The 18,001-nt window shown below is 44.0% G+C and overlaps 1 protein-coding gene across 1 annotated transcript in view; it reads left to right on the forward strand.

Annotated features, from left to right (window-relative positions):
* Positions 1-18,001, forward strand: part of uxs1 (UDP-glucuronate decarboxylase 1) — a 106,441-nt gene that overhangs the window by 10,155 nt on the left and 78,285 nt on the right. The window contains exons 2-6 of the mRNA XM_071354622.1: positions 4,301-4,328; positions 6,764-6,812; positions 7,950-7,993; positions 15,023-15,083; positions 16,850-17,030. Coding sequence (XP_071210723.1) covers positions 4,301-4,328; positions 6,764-6,812; positions 7,950-7,993; positions 15,023-15,083; positions 16,850-17,030 — 363 coding nt within the window. The remainder of the gene's footprint in view (positions 1-4,300; positions 4,329-6,763; positions 6,813-7,949; positions 7,994-15,022; positions 15,084-16,849; positions 17,031-18,001) is intronic.

The raw sequence follows: 18,001 nt of genomic DNA on the forward strand, positions 1-18,001 counted from the left end.
ACCTTCACCACCTCAGGTTGGCCCGTCAGGAAGTCCAGGACCCAATTGCACAGGGCGGGTTGAGACCCAGGGCTTCAAGCTTAATGATGAACTTGGAGGCTACTATGGTGTTGAATGCTGAGCTGTAGTCAATGAACAGCATTCTACATAGGTATTCCTCTTGTCCAGATGGGATTGGGCAGTGGGCAGTGTGATGGCGATCGCATAGTATATGGACCTATTGGGGCTGTAAGCAAATTGAAGTGGGTCTAGGGTGACAGGTAAGTTGGAGGTGATATGAACCTTGACTAGTCTCTCAAAGCACTTCATGATGACAGAAGTGAGTGCTACAGGGCAATAGTCATTTAGTTCAGTTAATTTAGTTATTGGATACAGGAACAATGGTGGCCATCTTGAAGCATGTGGGGACAACAGACTGGGATAGGGAGAGATTGAATATGTCCGTAAACACACCAGCCAGCTGGTCTGCGCATGCTCTGAGGACCTGGCTAGGGATGCCGTCTGGGCTGGCAGCCTTGCGAGGGTTTACACGTTTAAATGTCTTACGTCGGCCACGAGAGAAGGAGAGCCCACAGTCCTTTGGTAGCGGGCCGCGTCGGTGGCACTGTATTATCCTCAAAGCGGGCAAAGAAGGTGTTTAGTTTGTCTGGAAGCAAGATGTCGGTGTCCGTGACGTGGCTGGTTTTCCTTGTGTAGTCCGTGATTGTCTGAAGGCCCTGCCACATACGTCTCGTGTCTGAGCCATTGACTTGTGACTCCACTTTGTCTCTATACTCACGTTTTGCTTGTTTTATTGCCTTGCGGCCATATTGCCAGTTGCCTTTCCATGGTTAAATGTGGTGGTACGCACTTTCAGTTTTGTGCATCTATCCACAGTTTCTGGTTAAGGTAGGTTTTAATAGTCAAAGTGGGTATAACATCTCCTATACACTTCCTTATAAACTCACTCACCGAATTAGCGTGTACGTCAATATTATTCTCTGAGGCTATCCGGAACATATCCCTGTCTGCGTGATCAAAACAATCTTGAAGCGTGGATTCCGATTGGTCAGACCAGCATTGAATAGTCCTCAGCTCGGGTACTTCCTATTTGAGTTTCTGCCTATAGGAGCGGAGGAGCAAAATAGAGTCGTGGTCAGATTTGCCAAAAGGAGGGCGGGGGAGGGCCTTGTATTCATCGCAGAAGTTAGAGTAACAGTGGTACAGCGTTTTTCCTGCGCGAGTGCTACAGACGATATGCTGATAGAATTTAGGTAGCCTTGTTCTCAAGCCTTGTTCTCAGCGTTTTTCCTGCGCAAGTGCTACAGACGATATGCTGATAGAATTTAGGTAGCCTTGTTCAAGTCCCCAGCTACAATAAATGCAGCATCAGGATATATGGTTTCCAGTTTGCATAGAGTCCAGTGAAGTTCCTTGAGGGCCGTCGTGGTATCGGCCTGAGGGGGGTTATACACGGCTGTGATAATAACGGAAGAGAATTCTCTTGGGAGATAATACGGTCGGCATTTGATTGTGAGGAATTCTATGTCAGGTGAACAAAAGGACTTGAGTTCCTGTATGTTGTTACAATTACACCATGAGTCGTTTAATCATAAAACATACACCCCCGCTAGCACTTTCAGCATTACTCACTCCAACAGCCACCCACCCACCCAGTCAGTCAGTGTTCATGTGAGACAGCTTCTTACTGCCCTTGGGAGTCTCATTCAACAACCCATCGCAAAGGATTTTTCCTCTTTCAATTAAAGACATTGTATGCTTCAATCAATATTTGCTTGCACACGTACTGGTTGAATGGGTTGTGAATGTGTGACATCGATCACAATTGAGGGTGTTCCTAAGCCACTTTGATCCAGTTGGCACTACATTGGAAGTGCTTTGTCTTTTATTGTTTTGCGTTCTCTCATGCATGCACACACACACACACACACACACACACACACACACACACACACACACACACACACACACACACACACACACACACAGACACACACACACCGCTAAGACTTAGGCTAGTCAATGGCGTATGTTGTTTGTCACAGGGTACAAAGTGTGGATTTCCCTTCCATATCATCTCTTGCTCTCTCACCTACCTCTCCATGTCTCTGCCTTTCCTTTTGAGGCTCTAGTCCATTCGCGTGGAGATCCTGAAGGCCAACTGCTGCTTGTACACTAAGTGGCTGGCTGCGACAACACATATAGCATAAGCTAGGTTAGCCGCTGGCCATGGTAGAGACTAGAGATGGAGTTAGATCAAGTTCAGGGCCAGCCACTCTACTCCAAGTAGGCCAGATAGATAAGCCCCAGTTGGATGGCAGGTTGTTTGGCAGGGAGGGGGAAGAGACACACTTGCCCTGGGTTGTTTATGACTGGAGAGAGAGATGGATAGATGGGTATGGCAGATAAGTATAAGTGACAGTTATTGCTACAGTTTCCTTATTACATCTGGAGTTTGGCTATTTGTAACAGTAGGCTGTTGCTATCTCTCATGTTCCCCTGTGCCCTGTTTGCCTCGCTCCGTCTCTCTCCTCTCTCCCTGCCTGCCTGCCTCAGGCATGCCCTGGCACCAAGACTGGACTAGACTGTGTCTCCTGGTTTTGTGAGGCAGAGAAGCACAAGAGAAGGCTAGAATCGGAAACAGGAGGAGAGTGAACTGCAGGCGAGCTGAATACAGAGTATCCCTGTTTATACGAACAAGGCTATCAAACTGTCACAGGCCACTAGCAGGTCATACTGTTGTGTGTGTGTGTGTGTGTGTGTGTGTGTGTGTATGTGTGTGTACCTATAAGATACACTCAGAAATACACAAACCAGAGAGAGATTTGGGGGAGATTTCTCCTTTGCCTTAGCCATATTGATTTATTTACAGAGGTTTGACACCCACCATCTCAGATTGTTCTGAAGTTGTTTCTGTAGTCAGAAACAGATTAGCATTTCTGAAACATTATTTTGATTACATATATTTGATCTGAGATATTGAGCTAATTGATTGCACCCAAATTGGCCATTTTAATTAATTGGATTCATATAATTGTAAATAAATATACTACCTAACATCTGATTTGGACCATAATTATTCCTAATAATGAGTATGACATGAGGAGTCCAATTACAGTGGGTATCAGAAGTATTCACCCCCCTCAGATATTTTCCACATTTTGTTTTGCGTTACAAAGTGTGATTCAATTACATTTAATTCAGTTTTTTTTCTATTTCTATTTTTACAAAATAATACAAATTAAGTAACAAAAATATAGTCGTTGCATAAGTATTCACCCCCTTTGTTTAGACAAGCCTATTTTAGTTCTGGAGTAAAATTTGCCTAAACAAATCACATAAGTTCCATGGACTCAGTATGAAATAATAGGGGTTAACATGACTTTTTAATGACTGCCTCTTCCTCTTTTCCCCATATATACAACAGCTGTGTAATGTTCCTCAGTCAAGTAGTGGATTTCAAGCACAGATTTGACTACAAAGACCAGGGAGCTTTTCGAAAGCCTCATAAAGAAGGGCAGTGATTGGTAGATGGGTAACAATAACAAGTCAGACATTGAATATTCTTTTTAAGCATGGTCAAGTTAATAATGTTGCTGTGGAGGATGTATTAAACCACTCAGATACATCAAAGATACAGTCGTCCTTCTGAACTGAGCTCAGGACAGGAAGGAAATTGCTCAGAGATGTCCATGATGATGATTGGTGATTTTAAAACCGCTACAGAGTTCAATGGCTGGGATGGGAGAAAACAGGATGGATCAACAACATTCTAGTGACTCCACAATAATGACACAAATATGCAAAATCCTTTATGCAACAAGGCACTAAATTATTACTGCAGGGGGAAAAAAGCACGGCAAAGGAATACACTTTTTGCCCTAAATGCAAATTATTCTTTTTTTCTTCAACCTTTATTTAACTAGGCAAGTCAGGAAAGGACATGCAAACAAAGCCTTATTTTTGGGGCATGCTTGACATTGGCAAAGAATGGGGAGTTGTTCAGTATAAAAAGAAACGGGATGGAGCTAAGCACAGGCAAAATCCTAGAGGAAAACCAGCTTCAGTCTGCTTTACATCAGACACTGGGAAAGGAATTCACCTTTCAACAGGACAGTCATTTACAACATAAGGCCAAATCTACACTGGAGTTGCTTACCACCAAAGTTACAGTTTTGACTTATATCTGCTTTAAATATCTATTGCAAGACTTGAAAACTGCTGTCTAGCCATGATGAGAGATTTTGAAAAGCACCTTTTAGTTAATGTTTTCTTCCCCTTCTCTCATCCTTCATTGTAGCTGTCTGGGGAACCTACACCAATATGAGGTACAGTATGCTTTAATGACTATTTCCTTTCTTCATAAAACAAATGCATGGATACCATGAAATTACTACACTGTCAGTCCCCTCTTTCATGCCGTTCCTTTTTTATATTTCATGCTATTTTTTGTCCTACCCACTTTACTCCCTTCACCCTTAATTACATTGGATAAACTCAAAACACACTCAACAACTCAGGACTGTTAGGGAGTTATACTCAGTCTCAACAATCTTAGTTAGGTTAGAAGGAATGCACCAAAAGCACTTTCAATTATTTTTATCCTGGATGCTAGTGTTCATGTTTTGATTCTTATAGCTTGTAATCGGGGTTGGATTCAGACTGTAAACAGCACATGAGTTGGCTTAGCTAGCCAATTAACCATGTTACATCACTGAGTTGGTTGTTGATGTGACCAACCAGGTGTGCTACTATTTGATATATAAATGGACAAAGGAGAGAGAAGAGCAACCATGTAGGACCAGCAGTGCAGATTATATAACCAGGGGTGTAGAAAGCACACGCGTGCATGCACTCTGGATTTCCCTGTTTTTCTGTCTTCTTATGTTCTCTTTCTCTCTATCTCTGTCTCACTGTGGGTCTCTCACTCTTTGTCTCTCTCTCCTGATCCATCATAGCCTTTGTGTGTGTATTATGTGTGTCTGATTCTTAGGTGTGTCTGTGGGTCGGTCCGAAGTCAGGGATGGAAAGATGCACTGTCATGCTGAGGGGAGGGTGATGTGGGTCTTTCACTGTGATTGTATTGACATGGAGGGGGCTGTTGTGGTGATCATCTTACCGCCACCCTGGCAGTCAAGATTCGTGACCGCAGTAAAATTCCACGTGACCGTTGAGTCACGGTAATCTCCTTTTATGCACTCTGGACATGCATTGGTAGCACCCAACTTGCTAACGACCGTCAGGTCGCTAATTGCCTGGTACTCAGGACTCTATTGTCCCTCTAACCACTCTGAAATCAATGGAAAATCACATCAAACACTTATCATCAAAACAGTATAATGCTTTGAAAAACCTCACTGTGATGATCAATTTGAAGAGGTTGAAACATAGTTATTGTCGATGTTGTTTCAAAGCCTAACACAGCAAATAGACAGCTCTTTCAAACGTGATGACTAATTCAAACACCCATATGCATGTTAGAGCTTCTGCATAGGCTTATACACTGTGTTTACAAAAGGAATTGTCTGAAGAGCTCCGTTCCTCAGATCTGTGCCTCGACACAATACTGTCTCGGAGTTCTACGGACAATTCCTTCGACCTCATGGCTTTGTTTTTCCTCTGACATGCACTGTCAACTGTGGGACCTTATATAGACAGGTGTGTGCCTTTCCAAATCATGTCCAATCAATTGAATTTACCACAGGTGGACTCCAATCAAGTTGTAGTAACATCTCAAGGATGATCAATGGATACAAGATGCACCTGAGCTCAATTTTGAGTCTCATGGCAAAGGGTCTGAATACTTACAGTGCCTTGCAAAAGTATTCACCCCTTGGCTTTTTCCCTATTTTTTTGCATTACAACCTGTAATTTAAGTGGATTTTAATTTGGATTTCATGTAATGGATATACACAAAATAGTCCAAACATTTAAATGTCTTGGAATGGCCTACTCAATCCAATTGAGAATCTGTGGTATGACTTAAAGATTGCTGTACACCAGCGGAACCCATCCAACTTGAAGGAGCTGGAGCAGTTCTGTCTTGATGAATAGGCAAAAATCCCAGTGGCTAGATGTTCCAAGCTTATAGAGACATACCCCAAGAGACTTGCAGCTGTAATTGCTGCAAAAGGTGTCTCTACAAAGCATTGGCTTTGGGGGTGAGTTGTTATGCACACTCAAGTGTTCTGTTTTTTTTTTGTCTCATTTCTTGTTTGTTTCACAATAAAACATATTTTGTGTCTTCAAAGTGGTAGGCATGTTGTGTAAATCAAATGATACAACCCCCCCCAAATAATTTTAATTCCAGGTTGTAAGGCAACAAAATAGGAAAAATGCCAAGGGGGGTGGAATACTTTCGCAAGCCATTGTATGTAAATAAGGTATCTTTTTATTTTGAGAACATCGCTTTGTCATTATGGGGGTATAGTGTATAGATTGATGATTTTTTATTTCATCCATTTTAGAATGTGGCTGTAACGTAACAAAATGTGCAAGAAAGGAGAGGAAAGAGGGAGATTGGAGGGAGAGAAAGAGGTTGATTGGAGGAGAAAGAGGGAGATTGGAGGAGAAAGAGGGAGATTGAAGGAGAGAGAGGTTGATTGGAGGGAGAGGAGACAGACGGGGGAGAGGAGGTGGGGGACAGATAGACATACGGAGGCAGCGTGGGTACCTAAAAGCGGGCTTTGTGTGGTAAGCTATTGACTCTGGGCTGAAGAGATTAGAGTTTCATTCGCGCCTCACTGTATGTCTATCTCTCTAGATCCATACAGGAACATGGAGAGATGAAGATTGAGGAAAGGATTGACGAGGTGAGTTCTCTCTTCCTCACTGTTTTTCCCATCATGCAATGTATGATCAATATGAATAATATAATGTCCCCAGCACAAAATCCTCTGTCCAACACACACACACACACACAGTGTACACACACTGACATGTCGCTGTGTGTGAAGGCATTTTAATTCATACTCCCAGTCAGAGGCCTGACACCTGAGGTGTTCAAACATCTCGCCGCTTTTCTCGTTGTGCTGCGAAGTTCAGTTTTTATCCTCTTCATCTGTCTCTTTGTTATATTTATCCTGAAGGCCCAAACACCCGCTGAGGGAGAGCTGTAAATGATGCCGATATAGACAGACTGACAATGGGAGGCATTACTAATGATGATTTAGAGCAGGAATGGATGTCTAGAGCCTCCTCCTCCTGGCGGGCCGCACTGTGCTTCTGTTCAGCTCAGCACTAAACACACCTGATTCTAGTTGTCCTGTATACTGGACATTGTGTCACCCTGGGATGTGTTTAGCATTGTGGACGGTTTGTTACTACAAGTATTACTACAAGGTAGTGAATATGGATTGGCTATCACTGTGCGGGAGAGAGAGAATTATCAGTCTGTTACTGAATCAAAATGGCGTCTTTATCTCTGTCAATTTCCTCATTAGAATAGGGCTCTTTTGTATCTGGCTGACCTTACGGTTCAAAGTGGCTCTGAAGACTCATTTCTGGGTGTCTGCGCAGGCTTTTATCCAGGGTGACATTTCTCCCCAGACACACTGATCTCTGATTAGATGTCTCACACCAATGGGGGTGAAGGTGTTGTCTAGAAATGTAACAAGCACAACTGTGTGTGTGTGTGTGTGTGTGTGTGTGCGCGTACATTGCAAGCTTAAGGGAATACAACAAACTAAATGATTGTTGTGTCACTTAGTCTTGTCATCGGGTGCGTTTGTAAACCCGGCAGGCAAAACAGTTCCACATGAAATCACACACTCCTCAGCAGATGAGCAGCCCAAACCAAACTGCTCTGAATGACTATTTAGCATTACCTTTACACTGTGTGTGTCCTTACAGCAGGATAATCCCATGGTAACACATTATCCCTGCAGGATCAGTCTAATCTGTCTTTATATTCTTCTCTCTCTCTCTCTCTCTCTCTCTCTTTCTCACAGGCAGTTGCTCCCCTCAGAGAGAAGATCCGGGATCTGGAGCTGAGGTATGTCTGCTTCATCACACACCTGCAAACAGACACGCACGCACACACACGCACGCACGTACATACGTACGCACAAACACATTAAATCAAATGTTATTGGTCACATACACCTATTTAGCAGATGTTATTGCGGGTGTAGCGAAATGCTTGTGTTCCTAGCTCCAACAGTGCAGTAATATCTAACAATTCACAACAATGCACAAATCTAAAAGTAAAAAAATGGAATAAAGAAATATAGAAATGTTAGAACGAGCAACGTCAGGACGGCATTGACTAGAATACAGAAGAATACAGTATATACATGCAAACACACACATGCAGTGGCATGTTTATTCATAACTGTGGTCTACTGTGCTGCAGATGCTCCATATCTTAAACGGGCAATCTGCAGGTCAAACAATAATAATGCGGGCCACCCCGCCTCAGTTTTGGTAAACAGCTATTATAATATTTCATATATAATAATACATAAATGGAGCTATGGGTGTCTCTGAGAGAGACTGTGTCTCTGAGAAGGACTGTGTCTCTGAGAGGGACTGTGTCTCTGAGAGGGACTGTGTCTCTGAGAGGGACTGTGTGTGTGTGTGTGTGTCTGAGAGGGTGTGTGTGTGTTTGAGAGGGTGTGTCTGAGACACTGGAGGTGGCAGAACGAAGTGGTTGAGGTGTAGGGTTTGAGCATAGCCTGAAGGTAGGGAGGGTTAGTTTCTCTTGCACCATGGTCTTGTTGTGGATGTGAGCTTGAACTGGTAGCCAGTGGAGTGTGCAGAGTGACATGGGGTTACTTTGGAAGGTTGAACACCAGGCAGGCTGTGGCATTCTGGATAAGTTGCAGAGGTTTGATGGCACAAGGTAGCTCAGGGAGCCCAGCCAACAGAGAGCTGCAATAGTTTAGACGGGAGTTGACAAAAGCCTTGATTGAAATCTGCGCCGCTTCCTGAGTGAGGTAGGGTCATACTCTGCGGCTGTTGTAGATCATGAACCTGCAGGGGCAAGTCACAGCTTTGATGTTTGCAGAGAATGACATTTCTCTACACTCGCAATAACATCTGCAAACCATGTGTATGTGAACAATGAAATTTGATTTGTTGTCCAGAGCCCAATGTTCTGTTTCTCTAGAGAGAACTCGGATCATTCAGGAGAGAACTCGGATCATTCAGGAGAGAACTCGGATCATTCAGGAGAGAACTCGGATCATTCAGGAGAGAACTCGGATCATTCAGGAGAGAACTCGGATCATTCAGGAGAGAACTCGGATCATTCAGGAGAGAACTCGGATCATTCAGGAGAGAACTCGGATCATTCACGGGAGAACTCGGATCATTCACGGGAGAACTCGGATCATTCACGGGAGAACTCGGATCATTCACGGGAGAACTCGGATCATTCACGGGAGAACTCGGATCATTCACGGGAGAACTCGGATCATTCACGGGAGAACTCGGATCATTCACGGGAGAACTCGGATCATTCACGGGAGAACTCGGATCATTCACGGGAGAACTCGGATCATTCACGGGAGAACTCGGATCATTCACGGGAGAACTCGGATCATTCACGGGAGAACTCGGATCATTCACGAGAGAACTCGGATCATTCACGAGAGAACTCGGATCATTCACGAGAGAACTCGGATCATTCACGAGAGAACTCGGATCATTCACGAGAGAACTCGGATCATTCACGAGAACTCGGATCATTCACGAGAGAACTCGGATCATTCACGAGAGAAATCAAATCAAGAACTATGTAAGATGCTGGGCTGAAGAGAGTTGTAGTTTTCATTAAGCAAAATATTCAACCTAGCTCTTTGCAGAAACGTGGTAATTAACTACAATGACCATAATCCATTGCGCCTGTTCTTTCAGGCTCTGACAGAGATGGATACACTTTTACACCTGCAACGTTAGGTTAGATACACACAGACCGCATGAGAGAGGAACGTGCACAACACAACAACGAGAGGGAGGGATAGAGAGAGTTTGTGAAAGTATGCCTTCTTTGAAAAACTAATAAAATTAATTTGTCAGACAGCTCTGCAGCATACTTAGGCAGGCTAGCTAAATAGGATGACTAAAGACAGTACAGTATGGGGAGCACGGAGGTAACCCTACATGGATGGATGGCTGGTTGCTACTGCCTGAGCAGAGATGAGATAATGACTTTAAGGAATGAAAAAGAATAAAGTAATCAAATAAAAACTATGTTCTGCCCCTGAACAAGGCAGTTAACCCACTGCTCCTAGGCCGTCATTGTAAATAAGATTTTTTTCTTAACTGACTTGCCTAGTTAAATAACAAAAAAAATAAAAAAATAAAAACATTTGTTCGGTTATTTCCAGACCTAGAAAATATCAAAATTTTGTTGTTTCTTTATGAATAATTGGTATATTCAGAGCAAAAATCCAAAACCACGAAAATTACAACTAAGAAAACAGAATTCGAGAAAATACAAAATAAAAGTTATGGGGCCTGTCATGCCAAATACTGTTTATTAACCATTATATTACCTGGTATAATGACAGAAAACACATATATTGTACACCAAGGACCTGGGGAAGAGATGAACAGTAGAGAAGAGAAGAATGAGTAGCTCGCATTTTTTTTTTAAGTAGCTAAAAAATGGTTGGAAACCCCTGTCCTAGATCTATCCGCAGATAGGGCTGGGCGTCTCTGCACATTCTTGCATTGCATCCTACCTGGCATGTCGCTCCATGGAGAAGATATGTGTCTGCACCACGTATTCTCACTACTGGTGTCCCCCAAGGCTCGGTTCTAGGCCCTATCCTCTTCTCTTCTCTCTATACACCAAGTCACTCGGCTCCATCATTGCTTTCCGGATAACACAACTACTTTTCTCCTTCCTCACTACTGACGCCCAGGTGGTAGTGCTGAGCGATTAGTGTTTTTTGAGGTTGGTTCAGTTCGGGTTAAATGAATTATGAAATAATGACAGTAAAAATATTTGTAAGTGGAAATTCCAAAACCCAAAATAGTGAACATTCAATTGCCCAAAACATTGAAAATATTCCATTGTCTTTGTCAGTTAAACATTGGGTAGACATCAATAGAAAAATTATTAGGAAATAACACACTATTTCAGTTGTGTAAATGACTTCGTTTTTATTTGATTACTTTATTATTTTCATACCTTCATAATGACCTTGTGCCATACCGGGATATTCGGTAATACCGGCACTGAACACAGAAGGCGCTATTTTCAACCACCAATGAGCCTTCGAAATCCAAAGGTTAGCAATGCTAACAAGCACTTGTAAAATCCCACAGAGAACGCTAAAAGCTAACAGTCTCTGGCCTAAAGTATTTGCAGGACAGGCATTCCAGGTCAAATTTATACAAGTAACTTAAAAAAATGCTACTCGCAGTTTGCTGCACGGACAAAACAAATATTAGACCGCAAGGCTCTTGATCCAGGAGGGGGTTCTCTGATGTTACCTTGAAGCTTGAGTTTAGAACCTGTGTTAAACTCATTCCACAGAGGGCTGAGTGTCTGCGGTCTTCTCTCCTCCTTGTACTTTAATTTTTTTTTAATAAGGTCACTAATTATTACGTAACTCCCCTCACCTGGTTGTTTGTCTTAATTGAAAGGAAATACCAAAAATCTGCAGACACCAGGCCCTCCATGGAATGGGTTTGACACCCCTGTTTTAGAAGAAGCTATCCACTTAGCTAGATATCTAACTATCTACTAAATTAGCATACCAAATGCACAACTGCAGAGCATTTATCACATTTTAGACAGTTAACTTGATAGTTATGAGATATCTAGCTGGCAAACATTTCCTTGTGAACTCTATACTGTAACTAGATCACTTGCCGAGTGCTGCACAACAGTGAGTGACTAGCAAAGCTCTGGTCTCTCATTGTTGTGTGCTTGTAAACAAACACTATGTGACTGGAGACTACCGGTAAGCTTCATTATGAAAAATGATGTGACAGGTGACATGAAGAATGCAATCTCATAATGTGTTGCACAAGTTGACTGCAGGTATTTACTAAAAAGGTAGCTACAAATATTCACATTTTATTAAAAAAAATCAAAAAACTTCTAAGACAAGATACAGAACAAAAAGATAAATGCAACATGCAACAATTTCAAAGATTTTACTGAGTTACAGTTCATATAAGTAATAAATAAATTAGGCCCTAATCTATGGATTTCACATGCCTGGGAATACAGATATGCATCTGTTGGTCACAGATACCTTAAAAAAAAAGTAGGGGCGTGGATCAGAAAACCAGTCAGTATCTGGTGTGACCACCATTTGCCTCATGCAGCGCAACACATCTTCTTCACATAGAGTTGATCAGTCTGTTGATTGTGCCCTGTGGAATATTGTCCCACTTCTCTTCAATGGCTGTGTGCAGTAGCTGGATATTGGCGGGAACTGGAACACGCTTGTCGTGTAAGTCGATCCAGAGCATCCCAAACATGCTCAATGGGTGACATGTCTGGTGAGTGTGCAGGTCATGGAAGAACTGGGACATCTTCAGCTTCCAGGAGTTGTGTTCAGATCCTTGCGACATGGAGCAGTGCATTATCATGCTGAAACATGAGGTGATTGTGGGGGATGAATGGCACAACAATGGGCCTCAGGATTTCGTCACGGTATCTCTGCATTCAAATTGCCATCGATAAAATGCAATTGTGTTCGTTGTTTGTAGCTTGTGCCTGCTCATACCATAACCCCACTGCCACCATGGGGCACTCTGTTCACGCGGCGCCATACACGTGAGGTGGGTTGGAGATACAGCCAAATTTTCAAAAATGATCACACACACACACACACACACACACACACACACAGTCATCAGAAGGTCCCCAGGCATGATTAATCATGGAACTAAATCCCATATCACTGCCTCTCTGAGCACCTGTCTGCCCCACTTTAAGTTCACCCAGCTTCCTGGGTACACCTCTTAAAGACTCTCACCATGCCGTCTCGACCAAACACGGCCAAATTGGATGGAAATCTAATTTTTCAGAGATAAGTAGTGAGGGTGACAAATCAGTAGTGAGCGAGAAGGACTGAGAACAGGTTTTTTCCTGCCTTGTAGTGGTGTGCTGAATAGCAGGCGCTGCCCAGATTCGATCCTGCCTCTTTTTCCTGGAAAAACTATCTGGCTACTGTAGGACCCAACAAAGACTGCTCACTCGCCCACACACACTCGCATACACACATACACACATGCATACATACATACATACATACATACCAATGCATACATACATGCATACAGTTGAAGTTTACATACACTTAAGTTGGAGTCATTAAAACTCATTTTTCAACCACTCCACAAATTTCTTGTCAACAAACTATAGTTTTGGCAAGTCGATTAGGACATCTACTTTGTGCATGACACAAGTCATTTTTCCAACAATTGTTTACAGACAGATTATTTCACTTATAATTCACTGTATCGCAATTCCAGCGGGTCAGAAGTTTACATACACTAAGTTGACTGTGCCTTTAAACAGCCTCGACAACTCCAGAAAATGATATCATGGCTTTAGAAGCTTCTGATAGGCTAATTGACATAATTTTAGTCAATTGGAGGTGTACCTGTGGATGTATTTCAAGGCCTACCTTCAAACTCAGTGCCTCTTTGCTTGACATCATGGGAAAATCAAAAGAATTCAGCCAAGACCTCAGAACAAAAGTTGTAGACCTCCACAAGTCTGGTTCATCCTTGGGAGCAATTTCCAAACGCCTGAAGGTACCACATTCATCTGTACCAAAAATAGTATGCAAGTATAAACACCATGGGACCACGCAGCCGTCATACCGCTCAGGAAGGAGATGCGTTCTGTCTCCTAGAGATGAACGTACTTTGGTGTGAGAAGTGCAAATCAATCCCAGAACAACAGCAAAGGACTTTGAAGATGCTGGAGGAAACAGGTTCAAAAGTATCTATATCCACAGTAAAACGAGTACTATATCAACATAACCTGAAAGGCCGCTCAGCAAGGAAGAAGTCACTGCTCCAAAACCGCCATAAAAAAACAGACTGCGGTTTACAACTGCACATGGGGACAAAGATCGTACTTTTTGGAGAAATGTCCTCTGGTCTGATGAAACAAAAATAGAATTGTTTGGGCATAATGACCATCATTATGTTTGGAGGAAAAAGGGGGAGGCTTGCACTTTGCTGCAGGAGGGACTGGTGCACTTCACAAATATATATTTGGATATATTGAAGCAACATCTCAAGACATCAGTCAGGAAGTTAAAGCTTGAGCACAAACAGGTCTTCCAAATGGACAATGACCCCAAGCATACTTCCAAAGTTGTGGCAAAATGGCTTAGGGCAACAAAGTCAAGGTATTGCAGTGGCCATCACATTGCCCTGACCTCAATCAGTCCTTGGAGGGGGGAATGACTCCTGTTCTGTTAGGTAACATATCGGCCCCACACGGCTCCCTGCCACGCCCCACACGGCTCCCTGCCACGCCCCACACGGCTCCCTGCCTTGCCCCACACGGCTCCCTGCCACGCCCCACACGGCTCCCTGCCACGCCCCACACGGCTCCCTGCCACGCCCCACACGGCTCCCTGCCACGCCCCACACGGCTCCCTGCCACGCCCCACACGGCTCCCTGCCACGCCCCACACGGCTCCCTGCCACGCCCCACACGGCTCCCTGCCACGCCCCACACGGCTCCCTGCCACGCCCCACACGGCTCCCTGCCACGCCCCACACGGCTCCCTGCCACGCCCCACACGGCTCCCTGCCACGACACACACTGCTCCCTGACACAATCAGTATTAACCCACAGGCCAGTGGGGCCAAGCCTAATTATAAGCCCAGATGATGTCCCTAAAGAAGTCCTCTACTGTCTGTTCTGGACTGTTACTCATCTCTCAGCATGATAGACCCAGTAGCCTTACAGCTCTCATCAACATGATGCTCACACATGACTTATAGATGGATTTCATGGCTTTGATTTTGTATTAATGTACTTTCCTCCTATCAAAGGTTTAATTTCTGGAATGTTTATCCTGATTTCCAGTTTCTCTCAGAAATACCCCCCTGTGAAGTTCCTCTCGGAGAAGGATCGGAAAAGGATTTTGGTGAGTGTTTCAAAATGCATGCACCCCACACACAATCACACACGTTCCTCTCTTACCTCTGAGGTCACAACCCTGGACTTAAAGCATTCATCTGTTCCACGGTGCCATCTCCACCTCTTCTACCCATCCTCCTTTCCTGCTTCCCTCAGTCAGTCAGCCCTCTTAGATGTCCAATTACTTTTCAATGAAATGTTTTCTCTCTGGTTGTAATTCTTCCCTGGCTTGACACTCTTTTTAAATGAAAAAAAAATTATATATATATCTGAGGTAGACATATATTGCGCTGTGGAGAATCATACTTTTTGATCAGATCTCTGCTCTGGACCATGTCAGGGAACGTGTGTGTGTGTGACGTGTGTGTGTGTGTGACGTGTGTGACGTGTGTGTGACGTGACGTGTGTGACGTGACGTGTGTGACGTGACGTGTGTGACGTGTGTGTGTGTGTGTGTGTGTGACGTGTGTGTGTGACGTGACTTGTGTGAGAAGAGTGTGTGTACGTTACTGTACGCCTGTGGCAGTAACTTCAGTGCCTGTAGTGCTGCTCTGAGGCTGAGAGCCCCAACAGGGTCATGATTTCCTGGGCTTGCGTAAGCCACCACTCACTGGACACTTGAGTCGACTCCCCACAGTTGTCTGGCTGGCAAACCCCATCCAGAGTTCCATACTAAACACATCCTGTCTTATACACCTGATCATTTCCCATTAGGGATTACACTTTAGGACAGGTCTGTTGTGTCTGTCTAGCGTGCTGGCTGCTAGACCCTTATCCAAACATATTAAACTTGCTCTTTAATGGACAACCAACTGCAACTAGCTTGAAGGCACACTAGGGATTAGGCCTATGCTGCAGGGCAGGTCTGTCTGACTGAAATGGTGCTTACCCAATCTCAATATAAACAGCTTTCTATTAACCTCAGCCTATACTATTATTCTCTTTCTCCCCCATGTTATGCTCCCCCAAGTTAGATGTCCCAAGTTGTCTCTTGTATCGGAAGTTAAGATTTTACCAGAATTCGGACACACTGAAAGTTTGCTCTCTCTCCCTTCTTCCCTCTGTCATGGTTATCCTGAACTAGATCCATGTTACTCTGTTATGGTTATCCTGAACTAGATCCATGTTACTCTGTCGTGGTTATCCTGAACTAGATCCATGTTACTCTGTCGTGGTTATCCTGAACTAGATCCATGTTACTCTGTTATGGTTATCCTGAATTAGATCCATCTTACTCTGTTATGGTTATCCTGAACTAGATCCATCTTACTCTGTTATGGTTATCCTGAATTAGATCCATCTTACTCTGTTATGGTTATCCTGAATTAGATCCATCTTACTCTGTTATGGTTATCCTGAATTAGATCCATCTTACTCTGTTATGGTTATCCTGAATTAGATCCATCTTACTCTGTTATGGTTATCCTGAACTAGATCCATCTTACTCTGTTATGGTTATCCTGAATTAGATCCATCTTACTCTGTTATGGTTATCCTGAATTAGATCCATCTTACTCTGTTATGGTTATCCTGAATTAGATCCATCTTACTCTGTTATGGTTATCCTGAATTAGATCCATCTTACTCTGTTATGGTTATCCTGAACTAGATCCATCTTACTCTGTCTAGATGTTTTCTGTGCCCTCTATCTCCCCCTCCGCCCTCTCGTGGTGTGGTCCTCTATCCCCTGGTCTAGATCATAGGCAGGGTGGTCTTCGTCTCTTTCTCTGTCTTTCTCCCTACCCCCTCATGGTGTAACCCTGTATCCCCTAGATAACGGGCGGCGCAGGCTTCGTTGGCTCCCATCTGACAGATAAGCTGATGATGGACGGCCATGAGGTGACGGTGGTGGACAACTTCTTCACGGGCCGCAAGAGGAACGTGGAGCACTGGATCGGCCACGAGAACTTTGAGCTCATCAACCACGACGTGGTGGAGCCGCTCTACATCGAGGGTGAGTGAAGACGCCCACAGACACAGATACACACGCACAGAAACACACACACGTACAATCACATATAGTGCCACATATAATAGGGACACTGAATAGACACGGTATAGACACTGATTGCCACACAGTACTGTAATCTCCTGCTTGTGTTAGAAGACCAGGTGTGAGAATGTACCACTAGATAGACTGAAACCTCTCTCTTTCACCCCTGTAACATTTGATCAATATTTGATCAGTCAGTCTGTCCAACAGACTTCTGGGCTGTTCCACCAATTCGGTGACTTTCGAGATGTGTAACTTGGTGAAAAAATAAGTTTGATTTCATCTAGTTTTAACATTCTGTCATAAAGAGCAAATGTTCGAGGTTTTCCCATCAAGAGGTTCAATAAATTACTATAGTAACGGCTTATTCAGTGCCAAATTAATAGGGCCTCCTGAGTGGTGCAGAGGTCTAAGGCATCGCGGTGCTAGGGGTGTCACTACAGATCCGGTTTCAATCCCGGGCTGTGTCACAGGTGGCAGCGACCGGGAGACCCATGAGGCAGCGCACAATTGGCCCAGCGTTGTCCGGGTTAGGGAAGGGTTTGTCCGGATGGGATGTCCTTGTCCGATCGCACTCTAGCGACTCATTGTGGCGGCCGGGCGCATGCAAACTGACTTCGGTCATAAGTGGAACCACCAAGACTCTTCCTAGAGCTGGCCGCCAGGCCATACTGACCAATCAGGGGAGAAGGGCCTTAGTCAGGAAGGTGACAGAGAATCCGATGGTCACTCTGACAGAGCTCCAGAGTTTCTCTCTGAAGATGGGAGAACCTTCTAGAAGGAAAACTCCACAAATCAGACCTTTATGGTAGAGTGGCCAGACGGAAGCCACTCCTCAGTAAATGGCACATGACAGCCCGCTTGGAGTTTGCCAAAAGGCACTTAAAGGAGACTCAGACCATGAGAAACAAGATTTTTTGGTCTGATGAAAC

The sequence above is a fragment of the Salvelinus alpinus genome, chromosome 20, assembly GCF_045679555.1.
Source record: "Salvelinus alpinus chromosome 20, SLU_Salpinus.1, whole genome shotgun sequence".
Classification (NCBI taxonomy): Eukaryota; Metazoa; Chordata; class Actinopteri; order Salmoniformes; family Salmonidae; genus Salvelinus; species Salvelinus alpinus.